Source organism: Neomonachus schauinslandi, chromosome 8 (assembly GCF_002201575.2).
Source record: "Neomonachus schauinslandi chromosome 8, ASM220157v2, whole genome shotgun sequence".
NCBI classification, from domain to species: Eukaryota; Metazoa; Chordata; class Mammalia; order Carnivora; family Phocidae; genus Neomonachus; species Neomonachus schauinslandi.
Window position 1 is genome coordinate 136,189,808 of NC_058410.1, and position 21,006 is coordinate 136,210,813.

At 41.8% G+C, this 21,006-nt stretch overlaps 1 protein-coding gene across 2 annotated transcripts in view; it reads right to left on the reverse strand.

The window, feature by feature from the left end:
• The window catches only part of KIF13A (kinesin family member 13A), a 203,509-nt gene that overhangs the window by 78,142 nt on the left and 104,361 nt on the right, over positions 1-21,006 (reverse strand). Inside the window, exons 5-9 of one of the 2 annotated variants that reach the window (XM_044917454.1) lie at positions 7,171-7,263; positions 6,138-6,318; positions 3,478-3,565; positions 1,888-2,022; positions 984-1,096 (exon numbers count right to left, since the gene is read on the reverse strand). In XM_044917454.1, the coding sequence (XP_044773389.1) occupies positions 984-1,096; positions 1,888-2,022; positions 3,478-3,565; positions 6,138-6,318; positions 7,171-7,263 (610 nt within the window). Of the gene's footprint in view, positions 1-724; positions 776-983; positions 1,097-1,887; positions 2,023-3,477; positions 3,566-6,137; positions 6,319-7,170; positions 7,264-21,006 lie in introns of those variants that run through there. The other variant, XM_021696971.2, reaches the window with a different exon arrangement.

Here is a 21,006-nt window from a genome sequence, read left to right on the forward strand (position 1 = left end):
GTTATTATGTCTCAACAGAGAGATGTTACAAGTACAAACTCAACTGCTTTCTGCTGAGCTTGGAATAATGATAATGATTATGCTATCTGTACAGATTATAAAAATATTAGCTACAGCAATTAATATTGATTCAGTGCACAGTATGAGCCAGGCATTGTTCGAAGCGCATCCTGGGCATGTAAGCTCCAACAAGTCTATGAAGTAGGGACTGTTACGATCCCCATTTACAGATGAGAAAAAGAAAGCACAGAGAGGTGAAGGGAAGGACGAAACTCTGGCAGTCTGACTTGACACTTCAGACTCTTAAACACAAACTCTGCTCCCTCTTGAGCAGGAAAGCAAACACCCCTCCTGCATGGCAGGAGCCGTCCTGGGATACTGCATTACTGAAAAGAACAAGTCCTCCACTTGTCTGTGCGTTTGCTGTGCCCTCTGTGCCCATTGCCGGCATCTCCTTTGTCTGCCTGGCAAACTCCTACACATCCCGTACCACCCTGCTCTCTTCCAGCCCCCAGGACAGCACTGGGCGCACCGCAGGCTCCCAAGGCAAAAAGTGAGATTTCAGTGTGGCAGCTATCCAGCAACTGTTAAATTCTGTTAGGCACTGATGTTTAAACAGTTTCAGCTGTACAAAGGGATTCAAAGCAGGTTTTCTTTTCAGAGCAAGCTTCTCAGATGAATTTAAGATATGATTTGAGTGACAAGGGCTGTGACTGGCATTTACCTGAGATTACATTAGACATGATGATGACACGCACAGGGCTGCAACGCGTAGCTTCACACAAACCTCATGCGTTTCAGGAGAGGTAGGGCTGTTGGTTTTCTTCAACTCCATTTACTAAAGCTACACAGACTCAGAAGCACCTGCCACCAGAACCATCCGCTCCCTTCCAGTGCCACAAGCCCCGCTCCCCACCCCCGGACACAGGGGAAGCTGGGTGTGAGGCTGCAGTGTGGCACCCGAATCCCACCCGCCACCTTACTTGTTAATGTTGCTGCCTTCTTTGAGTCGCTCTCCTGCAGCTCCTGTTTTGGACACTCTTTCACTACCCGCCAGGTCCACCAGGCTGACCTTACTGACCTTCTCTCCCGAGTTCTGGGTGCAGGGAACAAGAGAGAAACAACACACGTGAGTGCAAATGCACACGTCCACGCCGACGTCTGCACGGTAACTGAGGGCAGCCGGAGTAGCCCTGCCCCCACAACAGGGCAGGGGAGGAGCTACGTGGACTCGCGATTTCATGGTCAAATTTATTTTTTTTTAATTTTTACTTTTTTGAAGTTCTATTCGTTCAAGTCATCTCTACACCCAACGTGGGGCTCGAACTCACGACCCCGAGATTAAGAGACATGCTCGTCTACCTGGGTCAGCCAGGCGCCCCATCACAGTCCAATCTGGACCGGTGCGCGTCTGCTTTGTAGCTGGGCAGCAAGCCCGCTCAGCTTGCTCAGCTTTCCAGGATGCCCTCAGAGAGCCCGGGATTTTCTGTGCCTCTGAGGAAACACGTGACGATTCCTGCATATTCAGGTCAAATGCCTCTTCTTTTGAAAAAGTGTTCTTTAGGCTAAAAGCCGTGGTTTCCTTCTTAATAGCCCTTAATGGCTATGAGGTAGACTCCATTGTTTTTAGGGGAATTTCGGGATGAAAGGATACATATTAAAAGTTGTATGGTGACATCATCATGCTGTTCAGGGAGTTTACACAAGAAACCCAATTTTTTAAAAAAAAGTTATATATAAAGGAAGACCTGATAAATTGAACGATTTAAGTAAAGTAGCTTATTTAGTAAGCAGCAAAGCCAGCATAAAATCCACCCATGAAACCCTTCACCCCTGCAGGATATTTGCATTCTTTTCCTGCACTGAAGGCCCTCCCCAGGCCCTCACCCCGGACTGCAGGTCATAAAGTGTCTGTGTGATTACGATGTTGAACACAGCATGGGAGCGGCTGCTTTCCTCATTCATGTTGGTCGCAGCTACCGTCCGAGACTTATTTCCCTCAGACATCAATGACTCAATATCCTACAGGCAAAGCAGAAGGAACACAGGATAAGCGCAAACACAGGAATGCAGTCCTGCCCACCAGCTGCACGGATTAATTACAAGCCCCGGGACGTGCTTGGCCCCGCCCTTCCGTAAGGACCGCCTCCCCGTCTGCCTTCCGTGGCGAGGTGGGTGAGCTTCCACCTCTCTCACCGCCTTCCGGAATATGAAATGTTCCCCCCATTCTGGCCATCCCGCAATTGTCCCCTTTCTCTGTTTGGCGCCTCTTTTTTCCCTTTGCAAGTTCCTGGGGGAGAAAGGAGCTAATGTTTTGGAGCACTCTAGATACTCACTATAAGGTAGTGACCTTAGGTGATTGTAACTCTCCTGTGCTTAACGACTCTATAGAGCTATCGACCTCTTGTTTATGTCGCCGCCTCGGCAGGGAATGCTCCTTATTCATCTTTGAACACCTAGAACCCACGGGCTCTTACACATGTCAGATGCATGAACTTTATAATAAACAAGTATTCCCCTGATGTTACCCACAGAACACTGACGTTCACAGAGCTCAAGTAACTTTTCCCACATCTAGTAAGAGGCAGAGCGGGGATGCAAATCACAAGCTCTTTGGCTCTTACTAATAAGTGACAGGGTGAGATGAACACGGACCCCAACCACACTGAGCTGTGAACCACGCACGTGAGCAAAGGTGCTGACTTTTAGCACCTTTACGCCAGAGAGGTTTCCCTTCATTTCAGAATCTAGGTGCTTTTAAAGTGATGGCTATCCTGTTTCTCATTTGAGTGATACTAAAAATGTCTTCATCTAAATGGCTGGGGGGAGTTAGCTCACAGATTAATTTTCGTCCTACTGAGTCGGAGGGGATGGTGGGACGGCCACAAGCCCCAGAGAGAACGACTAGGCAGAGGACGCCTTCACACACTCTTGGGCCGGCATTCTCCAGCAACACAGAGTGGGCCGTTTTGGGGGGTTTCTGAAGCAATGACAATAGAAGTAAGGCTAAAACATCAAGTTGGGATGTAAAAAGGCATACAAGTCAAGGAGCAGGAAAAGGAGACGGGTCCGTCAATGGAGAGAGGAGCGATTCAGAAAAATAGAACCAGAAGACTGAAAATAATGGAAATGAGCACAGAAGATCCTGTCAGCAGGAAGGGAATGAATGGATTACCCAATGCTGCTTATGTACGTCCAGGTTTCTCTAGAAGGACATCACTGACAACCTTGGGGAGAAGAGTTTCAACAAGGCGGCATGAAAGAAAATACTCAGCAGTTCACACTGGTGAGCCTCTTGGCTGCACTGTCACGCCTTCACGACAAAGCAGGTTGAAGCCCTTTCTTTCCGTGTAGGGTGTGTTGCTACCGGGTTTCTGGACCACGCATGGTACCAATATGCTACGAAGCACTCACATAAAAATACACTCAACATTACCTACACATTTCAATTTACTTTTTTTTTTTAATGACACTTACCTCAAAACTAGTGACAGCCAGCTGGGATAAACCGTCTACATATGGTCCCAAAACTTTATGCTCTCGAACTTTAAGAGACTGTCTATTCCTTTGGGAGGAAAGAAATAGGAATGAATGAATCAGACCAAACTGGGAAGCTTTTCTTTCTTTTTAGGTACTCAAAAACTAAAGTTGCAATTTTTTTAATGATCAAAAAATATTCTAAAAGCTACTTTATTTGGATTAGGAAAACAGCATTCCTTATGAGGAATGTCTTTTATACTCTGATTTCTATTTAAAGTAACTTACTATTTAAAACATTCTATCTCTACTCCCAAACTAAACAGCCAGCACACAGAATTCAAGGGTAAGCTAACTTGCTTGCTTTAGTCGATGAACTTCAGTTTTAACAGGAGGAAAAAAAAAAGAAGGAAAGAACATGCAGAATTAAATTTAACCTAAGAGTATTTCATACACAAGCACACTCCCAGTTTCAGTAAATCATGTCTAAAGGTTTTGATCAAGTAGTGAACAATATTAAAGTATTTTAATTTGCTTCTTTAAGGCTGAAGTGATTTATGCTGCTTCTATGCTAACAATTTTATACAGAAAGTGATAGAGCAGGAAAGCAGTTGTTTGCAGTTACTGATATTTATCCTATATTTAGAATTGGCTCTGCTGGTGAAGACTTTAAGACTTTTTAAAATTTTTAAATGACAAACCTGGTTTGGGACCCATTTAAAGCTTATCAACACATATTGAGATTAAAAGCAAATCTATATATATTATGAGTATATTGCATTTGTCACCTTTTCCATTGCATCAGATATTGATCACCTTTCAAATCAAGTGTCGATGTTTGGCATCACTTAAGTGTGGAAAAAACGGAACTAAGAATCACTGAGTGCTTCCCAAAGTCGTGGCACTGTTCCCTAAGAACTTTTTAGTTATCCCATTTAATCTTACAGTAACCTACAAAGTAGGTTTTCCTGTCTTTACTGATGAAGAATTCAATGTGACAACAAGCAATTCTGTGTACTCTAAATGGGGGCAGATCAAATACACATCTTCAAGAGAGCTAGCGGGATGCACACGGATCTGAGACTCGACTCACTCGCCTTGCACAACCAGAGATTCTTGAATGCTATTCTGGAGCCAGAGAAAGTAACCCGGCACAGTATCAAGTGCTTGTGATGGTGTCTCACACAGGGCATTCTTGTACACTGCTGGTGGGCTGTGAACTGGTATGAGTCCTTTGAAAGACAATTAGGCAGGACCTCCTAACGCCAAAAATTCAGTATCCTGTGGTCCACAGGTCCACCCCAGATGTATTCCCTAGGAACTCCTACATTTGCACACCCAGAGAACTGCGCAAGAATGCTCAGAGTAGCACTGTGGCAGTAAAAAGTAGAAACCACACAAGTGACAGCAGATGAGATAGGCTATGGTATAATCATACAATGAAACACCAAAGAGCAATAAAAGTGAATGCATTATTACTTCATGTACCAGAATGAATGAATCATTAAGAAGAAAACAGCAAGTCAACAAAGGACATATATATTATGATCTCCCTCACACAAAGTTTAAAATTGTGCAAAATTCTGTGTAAACTCTAAGGAGGATGAAGATAATGAGAAACGTAAAATTCATCATTGTGGTTACCTTGGAGAGGGTAGGGAATGGAATGGAATCCAAGAGAATCACAAAGGGGTTCAAAAATATTGGTCATGTTCCATACATTAAGCCAAATGATAAGTAGGACGGTCAATTTTATTTTTCTTTATATCTTACATGTATTATAAATGTTCTTTCATATGCAAATAGTTAATAACTTTAAAGTCAATATAAACATTTCCTATGATTGGTTCACTTCCTTATCACCTACAATTCCGATCTTATGATGATACCCTTGATTACACAGCTGCGAAAAGCATTTAAAAATAATTCAGGATACTGAATTGAATTTAGAGAATGAGCTCAACACTCCCCCCGCCTCCTGGAGACTTGAAACACAGGATCAAAATACACCAAAGTATTAACAACGGTTATTTTTGAGTGGTGGGATTATAGGTCATTTTTATTTCTTCTTACACTTTGCCTATTTTCTAAATTTTCTATGAGTATGTATTATTTTTAAATCAGCAAAAATTTTTTTTTATGAATCAAACTCATCTGGTTTTTATCACCTAGTTTTTAAAAAATACCCATGCTTGGGATTCCCCTTGGGGCCACTGAATCATGGTCTCAATGGGTGGGGCTCAGGCCAGTGTATGCTTCAAAAGCCCCCCAACATGATTCCAGCACACAGCCCAGGAAGAGAATGCTTGTCCAGGCTGGTTCCAGCACTTACCTCCAATGTAGAGCTGCTGCCTTCCAACATGAATCAGAGGACACTGCGTCATTCTTAACTCAATTTTTATGAACAAGCCATGGTAGCAAAAATAATACCGATAGTAAAAACATCTTTTTAAATGGCATACGTAAGCAACTTTACACATGAATACAGGATCAACCATATATACTGGGTATACCAGTAGGCTTTGAGAAGCAGATGACTTCTCAGTGAATGAACTGAAACCACAGTAGTGACCAAATAAATATATTCACTTGCAGTTTTAACTTAAGGATCATTTACAATTATTACTCCCATGACAAGCTTAATTAAATCACTAACTTACCCTTTGGGGTCTAAAAGATCCCGAACTTTCTCATTATAAATTTCCATATAGGATACTTCGACTTTAAAGGTCTGTGACTCATTTTGCTCTAGAGAGATCCTTTTAAATAAAGCACAGCAGAGCCTTGGAATAAGGCCCAGCTGCTCAGCACTGCCCATCATGGAGAAGGATTTTCCTGAACCTGAAGAAGAGCAAGCAGAAAGGAAGGAGGACCACAGAGGGAGTGAAACATAATGCTTCCACATGACGAGGTCTCTACATTTATCTGCCAGGGTCACAGAGCAGAAGCGGCAAACGCAGCCTCACGCCCATGCCCCTGGACAGCAAGGATACTATTCTTTCTGTAACGCTCACAATCTCCAGCTTGATGGAGGGATGCCTACAAATAGAACCACTATGAATATGTAATCTTGAGAAGTATGTATAGTGAACGTCAACTATACATTACTGAGTAACACAGACAGTACTTTACCCCCACAATATTTTATGTTTGTGAAAATGCTTTGATACGTGTTCTCTTGTCTGAGTCTCGTAGCTGTCCGGTGATGGGACAACAGGCAGTATTAGTGGGACTTACTCTAACTTTCTTGCTGAAGCAGTGTTAACGGCTGAGCCCCTAGCGAACTTCTGCTCTGCACGTTCCAAGCACCTGCCCCACAGTCTCAGTTTAATAATCCATTAGCACTCCTGTGTCCCAGGGAAGGTCCTCCGCATAGGATGATACCAAGAGTTGTTCTATGGCTTTTTACTATAACCTTTATACTGAGAAACTGGTAATTATTTTTCTATTTCAAATACAGGTTAAAGCTATAATTTAGGAAAATGACATTTAATAGTTTGAAACTAGCTTTGCTCAATTACTCAATTATCAAAATTGTTGAACCTTCAAAAAGAGGGTTACTTTTGATCATCTAATTCAGCAAAACCCAAAGTCAGAAGCATGTTTCCGTCACTTCCCAAAGTGTTTTCTATTTCTAGACTTTAAAAAATGCATATTTAATGTCATTGGCTATAAATAAAAGCAGCTACTTACCTGTCTGTCCATATGCAAAAATACAAGCATTATACCCTTGAAAGGCTTTTTCAAGAATTCCTTCCCCAAGGCACTTGAAAACCACTTCTTGACCTAAAAACCAAAACAAAAAATAAAAAATTACAAAAGAAAAGAATGATTTTTCTTGGTTATGTTTGGATTAATAACTGAGCCCCAGTTAGTAACAACATTCTCTCAATCCAAAGATGTTAAAAGTGTACTGTGTGCCTACTATGTGCAGGGCTATGCGTTAAGAGCTCAGTTCCTGGATCAGTTCATGATTCTACTCATTCTTTCCCTCTCAGACACTTCTCTAGGCATAAAAGTTTCCTTTCCATGGTCAGGGGGCCATACAGAAGGATCGTTTAAATTCTGTTCAGCTTCTTCTCATGAGCTGGTATTAAAATATCATTAAACATAAATGGTCTTATCTCCCCATCTGGATTCTGAGCTTGCACTGAGCAGGAACGTGGTCAGACTCATCCTAGTCCATGTAAGCACCCAGCACAACGCTAAGTGCATGCCAAATGCTGAGAAACTGTTCGCTGCTGGAGGAGGTGATGTGTGGAGCAGAGGCACCTCTACCCCGGTTCCCATGCTGGGTTCGAGGACAAGTTCTCTTCTGTGAGCCCATCTACAGCTCATGGCAGCTCGTGGGGGTCTTCGGTCATGTACTACATAGCCAATAGCAGCTGTGAAAATCTTTTTTTTTAAAGTAGGCTCCACACCCAATGTGGGGCCCAAACCCACAAACCTGAGATCAAGACCTGAACGGAGATCAAGAGTTGGACATCCAAACAACAGAGGCACGCAGGCGCCCCAGGTGTAAAAATCTTTTTAAACAGTTAAGGTGGCATTTACTACCCTTTGAAATTTCTGACTTTCTAACATGCATTCCCCATCATTAAGAGAATTAAAATGGTATTCTCCTTCCTCTGTGTTCTCATAGCCCCCAACTTTCATGACTACGGTATTTGCCCAAACTACTGGTTTAAGTACCTCTTCCCTCCACTGGGATGAGAACCCCCTGATTGAGGTCAGAGACTATAATCTGTTTATCTTTGTAATCCTCGGGCCTGGCACAAAAAGCTTAATAAATGTTGAAAAAAATGAGTCCAATGAACTTTTTATTTTTTAATCTTACACGACAATTCCTTGTACATTTGGAAATAACGCAACATAACGTAAGCTTTCAGGTGTACTGTTTCCTTTATGCAAAGCTGGACCTAATTCTGGCAGTCTCTTGTTACACCGGGACATGCGGCTGCACAGTGGGACTCTCAGAAATGTGTAAGCACAAAACAAGTAATGTCTCCAACCATCAGGTTGGCAAAACATAAAACTGTGGCAACAATACAGCTAGACTGAGGAAATACAGGCATTTTCATAATCCGCTGGGGGGAGAATAAATAATGCAGCCACTTGACGAAAACCTACAGCACCTAGAAGAGAGAGAATATGCCTCTACTCGGAGCCAATGTGAGGCACCCACCCTAGAGACATTCCGCAAGGGACTCCTGTAACAGAATGCTCACAGCAGCATTATTTTGACTTTCTAAGTTGGAATCAAGTTAAATGCCCATTAGTAAGGGAGTAGAGAAGGAAAATGAGACTATTTTCTATGTTAGAATATTACAAACCATGTAAAAAAAAAAAAACACCAAATAGAACACACCTGTGTGTGTAAACAATGCTAAAATTCAAAAACATTCCCGAGTTTAACAAAAGTCATGTTCCAATACCTTTAACGTATACATATAATGTAAAAAACTTATGTCAAATAGTGTGAAAGATCAACTGATGGGCACTAAAGTTGAAAAAAATGAATTGGAAGAAAAAATAACAGATTTACATAACCTTATTTCTCTAATTCTGACTTCTAACATCTAGCACAGAGCCTGGTACCTAAGGGGTATTCAGAACATGTTGGCGTAATATGTGGATTTTTAAAAAGGGTGTAACCACTCCTAAATGCACAGGTTTGTTGTGAAGACCAGCTACATATGTGTGCACACACACACACTCTACAAAGAATAAGGCAATGTCAAAATTTTTATCTACTATATCAGTACTTTTTTCCTGTATGTTTTCTCAAAGGATCTTCCTTATTCCACGTGTACTTCCCCCAACGCCCACGCCAAAAGGCAGGCCTTAAATCTGGAGCAGAGCCCTGCAGTGTAGAATTTAGGGATTAAACCCAGCCTGCGCTCAGGCTTGTGAGAACCGACCGTGGTCCTCAGCCAGACCCAAGTGCCGCCAGCAGACTCTGAAGGCACTGCTTTCTTGGCACAAGGAGAGAAATGGAGCCATCTCATGGCATCGTTCCACCTTGGTTAACCAGTCCCCCTCAGAAAGGGGGTGAGGGTGGGGACAAGATGCTTTAAGACCTGGCCAGGTCAAACATCCTGCCAGTAACTCTTGATTTCAAATCCTATTTAGTAACTTGAAAAAAAGCAAGAACTTGAGTTGACTAAGGACTCGACTGCAGGGAGCACTGTGGTCAGAGTTCGACCACGGCCATGCAAAGGCCTATGGCCACTTAGTCAGGAACCTCTCTCTTCCTATGTTAGGGGGTGAGATGCAGTACTTCTAGCTTTTCCTCCTGAGGCTGAGTAGGATGGAAGTATGAGGAATTATTTTCTCCATATTCTTTTATTTTTATTTTTTTTTAAGATTTATTTTAGAGAAAGAGAGTGAGTGGGGGGAGGGACAGAGGGAGAGAAGCTCCAAGCAGACTCCCCGCTGAGTGTGGAGCCCAATGTGAGGCTTGATCTCACGACCCTGAGATCACAACCTGAGCCGAAACCAAGAGTCAGATGCTCAACTGACTGAGCCACCCAGGAGCCCCTCCATATTCTCTTAAAGGAAAATCGCAATTTTTTTTTCCCTTGGTACGAATGGTTTTTTAAACTAAAGAGCATTAGTCAAAAAAACCAAGAATGAATGCTACAGAGCTACATGAAATAGGTTTATGACATGTCAAGGGAAAAAAAACACAAAACCTTCCAGGATAGGATATATACACTAAATTTGCACACAAAAAATAAACCAAATGATTAAAGAATTCTCCAGGATATAAAAATACATGAATAAATTGGGTTTGCCTATGTCTAAATTACTACAAATACTAAAGAGGATATGAATTAAACTTTTACTTTTTTTTTTAAGATTTTATTTATTTGAGAGAGAGTGAGCAAGAGAGCGAGTACAAGTGGGGGTGGGGTGCAGAGGGGCAGAGGGAGAGGGAGAGCAGGGAGCCTGATATGGGGCTCGATCTCAGAACCCTGTAATCATGACCTGAGCCGAAGTCAGACGCTTAACTGACTGAGCCACCCAGGTGCCCAGATAAATTAACCTTTTAAACTTGTATACTTTTATTATTTGTGCAACTAAGAAGAAGAGAATTAATTTTTATCAACTGCCCCAATAGCAATGCATTTTACATATTTTGTATCATTGAATCCTTGCAGACCCCAGGGCCAGCAGCATCTGTAAGGAGGCTGGGGTTCTAAAGGGGAGTCATTGGTCCAAGATCACACAGACAGTGAGTGGCAGGGCCTGGGTCTGTCTGTGCTGCCTCTTGAATGTTAAAGGAGATGTTCACCTATCATCGGTGACTCAGATTGCACGACACCAGGAGTCAGTTACTCCCATGTCTGGTCTTTGTGGTTTTGTTTGTTTGTTTTTACAAACTCTAGATCTTATTATACCCCACTATTTTTTTCCATTTTTTTCTCTACCACTGGATTGCCAGTTTCTTTTTTTAAAAGATTTTATTTATTTATTCATTTGAGGGGGGAGGGGCAATGGGAGAGGGAGAGAGAGAATCTCAAGCAGACTCTACACTTAGCACGGAGCCTGATGCGAGGCTCCATCTCACGACTCTGAGATCATGACCTGAGCTGAAATCAAGAGTCAGATGCCCAACCAACTGAGCCTCCCAGATGTCCTGTGAGCTTTAAAAATAGGTGTTGTTGAGGGTATTGAGGAGGGCACATTCTGCATGGAGCACTGGGTGTTATGCACAAACAATGAATCATGGAACACTTCATCTAAAACTAATGATGTAATGTATGGGGATTAACATGAGAATAAAAAAAAATAAAGTAAAAATAGGTGTTGTTGAATCTTAGCAGAGTACCTGTCAAACAGTAGGCACTTTTACTTCCCGAGTTATTCCTATATGTTGACATAGCTGTCCTCAGACTAAAGTGTATTTAATTGGGGAACCCTTTCCTCATTAGTGAGGACTGAGGCATCAAAATATTGTTTGTTTAACTTAAAAAGAAACATCTGGGGTGTCTGGCTGGCTCAGCTGGTAGAGCATGCAACTCTTGATCTTAGGGTTTTGAGTTCGAGCCCCAAAATGCGTGTGGAGATCACTGCAAAATAAAAATAAAAAAAAAAAAAAAGGTTTAATTGCATTGAGTTTATACTTTGGTCAAAGTATGACTGTTTTTGAAATTCTAATGAGCCCCTAAAGACTAGAGTACCCTTGGTTACATAAGGCACTGGGGGTAGACGTGAGTAGTTGTGTTAATGTAATATGTATCTACTAATTGAATAATTTTGATAAAAATGACAGATTATACTTTTCCTGGCACCCACAGTAACCTCCCAGACATTAAAATGAAATATATGTGACAGAAAAAAACCAAACTAGTCTCTCTGATTTCCATTAAATATATGCATATGCTTTTCAAAAAGTCAAGTTCTCTTAGATATTTACAGTTATGCTTGACAGAATATACTTCAGATTTATCATATTTAATAAAGTTTTAGTTATAAGTAGTAAAGGAAAAAATTCGGGGAAATACAAAATAGAATATGAAAAAGTAGCAAACAATTATATTGTGTTTCTGGAAAGAATTCGTCTCCTTTCCATCCTTAAATAACTACCTCGAAGCACAATTTATAAAAGGATAAACACAAAGAACTATTGTTAAGTTCATGTATCTTTACAATTCTAAGCAAGACTGGATTCTAGAGAGACTGCAATACATTTTATCACTATGGCTTCATGTCTCAAGGGAAATTTATTCTCTTTCAAGATAAGAAATAATGAACACTTTGCCACCTCTACAAAGTTATATCAACATTAGTATTTTTTCTAGCTACTTAGCTTTCCATTGTATGCTTAACTGATGCAATCAGTTCCCTATTATGGATATGTAGATTATTTCCTTTTTCTTTTTTCTGCAATATTTATCCTTACATATTTATCTCTGAGCACTTTTCTGTTTTCAAGTTTCAGGCAAAACTCCAAAAACTCAAATTACTGTGTCTTCTAGCAATGCACCCTCAACAACACGGCTATTATCATTCTTCCTGGTTTTGTCTAAACTACAATTTTCCTCTCCTTTGTTGATTGCCTGCTTTGTATTTATTCTTTAGTAAATTGATTATTTGGGTCCCATGTTTCTTTTTACAAATTGATTGGTTTAGTCATTGATTTTTTTTACTAAAAATGCTCATCATACATACGTTTATGTTTATTTACTTATTTATTTACTTATTTTTTTTTTTTTAAGATTTTATTTATTCATAAGAGACAGAGAGAGAGAGAGGCAGAGGGAGAAGCAGACTCCCTGCCGAGCAGGGAGCCCGATGCGGGACTCGATCCCGGGACTCCAGGATCATGACCTGAGCCGAAGGCAGATGCTTAACCATCTGAGCCACCCAGGCGCCCTATTTATTTACTTATTTAAGTAATCTCTACACCAAACATGGGGCTTGAACTCATAATCCCGAGATCAAGAGTCACATGCTCTTCCGACTGAGCCAGCCAGGTGCCCCAAAAATGCTTATCACATATTACGGATATATTAACCTTTGGTCTATTATACATTGTAAATATTGTTTCCTAGTCTGTCATTTACTTTTTAGTCTCATGTTGCTTTTTGTCATACAAAAGCTTTTGGTTGTCCATATTCAAATCTTTCATCTTCTCCTTTGTGATTTTTCCCTACAGTATATGTTTATGCTTCCAAAATCCTTTTGTATTATTATTACCCCAAATTATATAGGGATTCACCTGTATTTTCCTCTAGTTCTGTTTTTATTTTTTAATTTTATTTTTATTTTTTAATTTTTTATTTATTTATTTGAGAGAGAGAGAGAGGGAGAAAGAGCATGAGAGGGGATAGGGTCAGAGGGAGAAGCAGGCTCCCCGCTGAGCCGGGAGCCCGATGCGGGACTCGACCCCAGGACTCCGGGATCATGACCTGAGCCGAAGGCAGTCGCTTAACCAACTGAGCCACCCAGGCGCCCCTGTTGTTTTTATTTTTTTACAGTTTTATTTTCCAACCTGAACTCTGCTCCTTACCAGCTGTGTGACCTCGGGCAAGTTCTGGATTTCTTCATTAGTAAGTCAGGAATAATAGTGGCTACCTTACTGGGTCGCTGGTATGATTTAACAAGGCAAGACAGGTAAAGCACTTACCACAGTGCCTGGCCAGTATAAGTCTAGAGTATATTTTAGTTAATATCCATTATCAATATCATCCCTCAAATCTTTAATCAACTGTAATTAATTTTGGTATAGAGAAGGAGGTCAACATCTAATTATTTTTCCTTAAAGTAGTTCCTTTGCCTTTGCAACAATTTTGTCAGGTAATCCAATTTCAAAGATAAAAGAAAGACACCTATTCTTAGGAAAAAGATTTTAAAGGAATCACTTACTGCTTTTTCTCTAGTTCCCACTTCTAAAATTCTACTGGCCAAATATAATGGTATAAAATGGTGATGGGGTGTTATGTTTTGTATGTATTGGTGTATGTGTGTGTGTTGAGTGTATATGGGGTTATATATGTGCTGGGCATACGCGTGTATGTGTGTGTGTTGGGGGTGTATGTGTGGTGCATGTGTGCTGGGTTGTGTGGGGGTATGTATGTGTGCGTGTGTGTGTGTTGGGGGTACATGTATGTCTGGACGTGTGTTTGTGTGTTATGTTGGGGCTTGTAAGGAGAGGAAAAAAGAATAGCATTATTTGGGACAAGATATGCCAACCTATACTGTCCAGTGGAGGAAAAACATTTACTTTTCTTTCATAACATAATCTTGGAAGGGTACAGGGGGCAAAAACCAACATTATAAATCCTATCAATAAAACTGTGAATAGAAACACCCTCTATACATTTCCCCTGATTTTTCTAACTGGTGCCCTTTGAGCTGTAGAACTCCTTGGCTGGGGTTATAGTTAATCAATGCTTCGGTTTGGGAACTTTCAAGGACATCACTGGGTTGGTAGGAAACCACTGTAAAAGGGTCAGACTGTCAACCAAAGCCCAAAAATGCCCTGGGGACTCTATACAGCCTCCCGTCCTCCCCAACACAACCAGCTCTCTGTGACACACAAATGGGGGTACACTTCACTCTGTGATAGAGAGAAGACATTAAATATCAAAGACCCTTATATGGTCTGTTAAGGAGAGTCTCGTTGATCCAAAAGACTAAGGTTTTCCTGCTTTGTTCGTTTCTATCTTTTAAACACAGAGGTCTCCTTTTTCAGCATAGGAAAAAAAAAACGACTTGCCAACTGCTTTTTGAAGCTCACTATGCAAAACAATGGGGCTGTTTATGTTGGATGGTGGGAATCAGGGAGCCCATAAAAGATGCAATATTTTCACCTACATGTTTCCTGCCCATACCTCACCCTCAAAGAGAAAGCAGCTGTCTGTCTAGGGGAATGCACACCAGCCGGAGAGGGAAAGTTCAAAAGTCGTGTGGGAAGCAGGAGGATCTACGAGCATTTGCTTCTATCCCAGACAAACCAAGCAAAGCCACAGCACTGTCAAACCCAAGAGGCTTGTGGCTTTTCAGCACATGATCCTTCTACACATGGCAGCTCCATGTGTCTGGTGCAGGGAATCCACAGGGCAAACCTGACCTCACTTGTTAATAACCATGACCAAGAAGATGCCAATTTCCCCTGTGGGGTTTATGCTTACAACTGTATATAGGGGTTTATGCTTAAAACTGTGCATACACACACACACACACACATACACACAACTATATGCATAAGTCTTAACACATAGGCATGCCCAAAGCAATCTGGAATACAATATCACAACAGCAGAGAGGACCCCTGTATGGAATTTCTGCAACCAAGGTTATACACCTGACCTACCCAACCCTAAGTCACATATATAATACAGATCTGAGTCTCTAAACTCGTGCATCACTTGTCCCTGTTGGGAACCGCAGCAACGTATTCAAAGCTGTTACGTGTGTGCGTTGGCAACTGAGTAACCAAGGTAATTCTCTCTCTACAGCAGGGCCCCGAGCAGAAGAAGACCAACCAGGGATGGAAGAGAAGATGCACGTACCATTCATATGCCTAACACCTGACTACCAAAGAGGCCCAGGGTCAGTTACAGGGGGCTGTGTTCTAAGAAATGGGAGAACAAAATGGGAAGGCATAACCCCTGTCTTATTTAAAATCTACATTAAACAAGGCGGTCACATAGAGATCATGGCTGAATAAAACAGTAAGCATGGCAGTACAAGGTCAGACAGGACATATGCATGGAATATCTCTCATCTTCTAAAGCAGGAACATGGAAAGGCATTCAAGATTTCAACACGATCAATACTTTTTATCACTGTAAACAGAGTCTCCTGTTTTCCTGTCTTTTCTCTTTGGAGTTACAGTGGGGAAAAAAATGTTTGAGCTCGGTATTTGTGATGTGGGACGCCTGGGTCTGCTTGCTGGGTGAGGATGTTTTTCCACCTCTTACTAAGCAGGGCTGACAGCCTCAGTGATTTTGATGAGTCTGGGCTTGGCAGGTGGCCTAGGTCCAAATCAGAGCTCCTGGACAGTGCAAGACCGGACAGGTTCTCCACATATACGTGCAGTGGGGAGAAATGCCTAACGTGGACCAGGCTTCAGCAAATCCCTCTCCCAAATAGGGCAACTCAGAAACTGTCCCATGTAGGGAAGTTAAACCTTGGTTAAGCTAAATGACCAAAAACTACAGAGTTTGGATCCAAAAATGAAGCCTTTCAGGATTGACCTGGTGACACTAGATTTACGTTTTAATCAACTACAGAAGTTTGCCACTAAGGGGCTTGGTAAAACGATCCTGAGAAACTGGGCCATGCGGGTAAAAGGAGAATGTGGGGCCACTTTCCACAGTGGTGTCCAAGGGCGATCAGCGTCGCGGTGTTTGGGAGTCTTGCTTGCAGCATGGCACAGGGTGACTCACCCAGATGGACATTTCCACCCCAGCAACAGCGCTGGGACGAGTCATGAACTGGCAGTGAACCTTGGCTCCTTTTTTGTTGGCAAGTCAGGTGGCTGACTCACCGAGGAGAGGGTCAGATATTGGTGCCCAGGATGCAAGAAGCAAAGAAGCCACCTGGCCTGTGAGGACTCTGATGGAGAATGTCTTTTGAGCTATTCCGTAGGGTGTTTTCACATAAAGCATCTGCTGGGAAAGTAAGTGTTCTTCATTTCTGTCTAATATGTTCTCAGTGGTACAGGAACATGCCGGCCCCAACATCCCTTCTGGACTGTGGGGAGCACAGTATTCACAGCACTCGAGGGGAGATTAAAACAAAGCCCAAACCAAAGGGGACTCCAGAGAGCATCTGACAGGAGGGAGAATGCTATCAGAATGATTCCTAACCGGCTTCCAAGCCAGAGCACCGCAACGTGATTGCCGAACGCCGCTCTTTTGGGGTGGCAGAAAAGAGAGGACAGCCTGGGACTGCAGGAGAATCCATAACATTTTCTTACATACTTGTCACTGCCTAAAACTCACATTTACGACTGCTTTTCCTTATCTGTAAAATGGGGGTAATAATTGTTTCTGCGTGATTGGGTGTTCTGACAATTAAATGACCCAGTGCAGGTGAAGGGATGAGCAGCGTGTGGGGAACCTAGTGCTCCCAAGTCTGTTGTCTACTGTGGTTCTTACCCACCTCTCTACATACCCTTCAGTAAGTTACATGATGTCTTTGGGTGCCAATATAAGGAATAGATGGGGATGAAGAAAGGAAAGCCTGTAAGAAGGTGGGGCTGGGTGGGATTAAAAAATAGGAGTAGAGGAGCGCCTGGCTGGCTCAGTCAATAGAGCACGGGGCTCTTGACCTCAGGGTCATGAGTTCAAGCCCCACGCTGGGCATGAAGCCTACTTTAAAAAAAATTAGGAGTAGAAGTAAGAGAAAAGCACACACACACACTCACACATAAACATATACACACATATGTACACACAAACTCACATTTACACACACCCACACTCACCACACACTCACACACTCATAGTCAAATATACACACTCACAACATACATACATACACACACACGCATACTTATATACACACTCACATTTACACACACACATACACACACACTCACGCACACACTCTCTTTTTAAAAAAATCTAACAATATTAGCTTAGCTTATTTATTTCAGGGAAGTTTTTCTCACTAGTAAAGCTGGCCTAACCCAGAGAAAAGTCAAGGCCCCCCCGTCTCTATGACCTCACTGGGCAAGGAAACGTCCGTGAGGAGTGCAGTGATGTGAACTCAAACGGTCTCAATGTGGGCACTTGGCACACTTTACCCAAACACAAATACAACCCCACCATGAGTAAACTTGAAAGTAAACATCAAAGATTCTTGTGATACAGAAACAGAAAAAAAGAAGAAAAGTTTTTCTTCACTGACCTCCACTTTTACCCAATTTTCTGAATTCGCCAATATCTTTTCCATCTATAACATAGTACACTGAGGCGCGCCCACTGAACCCTACATCACCCCAGCTGGGAGGCTGTGCTCTGGACTCCCACCAGCTGAGCTATGCTCTCACAAAGGGTCAGCTGTGTTTGCTCCTAAATTGGTTTATGTCAATTGTACTTCTCTCTAATTACATAATTTCATTAACAAATGTAAAAAGACAGTTGCTGGTTCTAAGAAAATGAAGTTGGATGCTTAGGGAACAACCTGATAAGGCTGTCACTAAAAGAACTGTCAAATTTGGGATGGGTATGACAATTTACAAAAGACTATAAAAGAGAAAGAAAAATCTAGAAGTACTCTGCATTTAGACTGTTTTGTGTCTTTTAAGATGGCATGCATCATTTATAATGAATCTCCATTTCACCAAACTTTTCAAAGAATCAACTGCTACTGCTTCTTATAACCATAGGGAAAACATCTATGGTTTTGATAAACCTAACAGCTCACAATTATTCTGTGCAAGGCACTTGCTGAGTGTTTCTTATATACTTGAATAATGAAAGAATGAACCAACTTTGCTAAAGCAAGTATTTTGGAACTTTGATAAAATATTGGTTCTATTTTGGCTAGTGCTGGCTTTTAGAATATAAATTTTCAATTAGCAATAATCGCACAAATGTCTTATCTTGTTCCTAATCTTGCTTCCGTTAAACAGCGTGAAAGAGAAATTATTTCTACCTCTGGGCACATAAAACGTCCCATCATGGGAACAGAATCAAACACGGCAACAGCTCACGGCTCGGATGCACACAGCACAAAGCTACGCGAGCAGAACAAGAATCAGACATATATATAACCTTTCTCCCGAACTGCAGGGCATTAACAATGCCTGAAAACACACGGCTTCAGCAAGTTTGAGCAACACGCCATATGGTGAAAATTGTTATATAATTTCTAAGTCAATAGTTTAGAAGCTCTGGGCCTGGAAATGTTCATATCCGCACTGATCCCCAGATATGCCACCCCAAGACAGGTTTGTTTAAGATTTTATTTTTGGGGTGCCTGGGTGGCTCAGTCGGTTACAGATTTTTTTTAGTAATCTCTATGCCCAACATGGGGTTCGAACTTACAACCCCAAGATCAAGATTCGCATGCTCTACCGACAGAGCCAGCCAGGAGGCCCTCACCAGATTGGTTTTAATTTTTGGCATGAAGATCTATAGAAAAATAGGTTTGTGAAAAATATTCCCCCACTAGGAAGAAAACTGAAACCAAGGGGACTGGAAGTCACTGTCATTTACCAACATGGCACATTTTAGGCAGTGATGAATCATGGACTGATTGATTATCAAGAAGGCCTCAGTTATAATCGGCAGTGATTTAACCATTTACAAAGGTCTATTATCCGTATGACACTCTCAAGTGTGGTCAGTGTTCACTACAACAGCTTTATAGTCCTAAACGTGGATCTACGTCTGTGTGTACGAAGATCCATGCAGGGAAGATGAGAGTTTACGTAGAAATACGCCAAGCTTTGGGTCCCTCATTTTTGCAGGTTACTTGTTTTGTTTTTGTTTTCTTCATCCTGGCACAAGCGTTTTTGCTTTAAAGACTCAGACTTATCTGCCAGACAAGCATTATTATGCCTACCTAACCCAAAGGTTATAATAAGAAATAAATACAGTTAAAATGTAAAATGTCTCAGAGCCTGATTCAGGGCAATTCAAACCGCTTAACAAACAAGTCTTTGACTTGCCTCTGAAAAGTCCATTACAACAGCTGTGTGGCCAACATAAAGTGTCTGATTCATGCTTTATCAGAGAGCGAGAGGGGGTCTGAGATCACCCTGGGCCATGTCTCCTCCTCCCACAGATGAGGAAACAGATCCCCAAAGGTGAGCAGCTGGTGGCAAAACTGAGTCTTGTCAATTCCAGTGTGTTCTCTTTCCACAGAGCTGACGCTATTACCCTCAGGACTGCGACAACGTGACCACGACAAAGACGGTAAATAGTGAGTGGCTTACGTACTTTCCGCGGACAGGTCATTTGGTCATCAAATCAACCCTAGGAGATGGAATGATTATCATCCTCATTTAACATGTGAGGAAACAGAGGGGCAGTGAGATTCGGTGGCTCCCCGGGCGGTCTGACGTCGGAGCCCACATTCTCCCTCCCAGCACTCCAAAAGCCTGCTGCCGTGCCATCCAACATGCTACAGACGTGCGTATTTCTACGTGGGACAGCTTGAGAGCGAAGGGTGCTGCGGTCACTTTTAACAAATAGTGAAACGGAACATTCTGACACACCGCATGAAACTCAGCGCCCTGCCTCCCTTGGCTCCCTCAATCCCTGTGCTTTCAAGTCTCTCTCCGCTACCCCTCCTTCTCTCTGCCCCCCAAGTTTTGAGAGCCGCCTCGAGAGCTCTTCGTCAGTATCAATGATGCCATTATTCACTGAGCCTGACAAATAGGTCGGTTTCAGGAAATCCATGCTCCCCCTTTTCCATTTCCTCTACTTCCCATCAGAGAATGAAGGCTTCTATCTTAACGTTTCTATTCACCATTAAGAAGGAATTGCAACTTCTTTTTTAATGAAGAGAAGGGAAATCAAGTTAGTATGAAACCAATCAACAAATCTACCAGTAATATACTTAGTAGGCAGATTATTTACAATGGATACAAACAAACCTGAGAATAGCTAGCAAGAATTTTACTTTTTGCTAAGGTGGTCATTGGATTTGCACAATAATAGGGCTGTCTAAAGAATAAGAGTTTCTCCCCATGTTTTGTAAATAGACATTGCTCTATGAGCCGAGAGAGTGCTGTATTTCAGGGCTGAATGGAACATGCTATTTGATGTGATCATGCAAATTAAAAGTAGTAAATTTATTAGGCTCTCAGTAAGTTTAAAAATCATTTTTATCTTTTTAAATATTTCTGAACATACTAATTTGTAACGCAGAGCTCCAGAAATCTTTAGTTTCACATGTCAATTTTATTATCTGTACTTTGGGATCCCTGCTCAGCGGGGAGTCTGCTTCTCCCTCTCCCTCTGTGCTCTTTCAAATAAATAAATAAAATCTTAAAAAAAAAAAAAAAAGTTTGTCTATATTCAGGGATATGTGTTGATACAGTGCAGAAGACCAGAA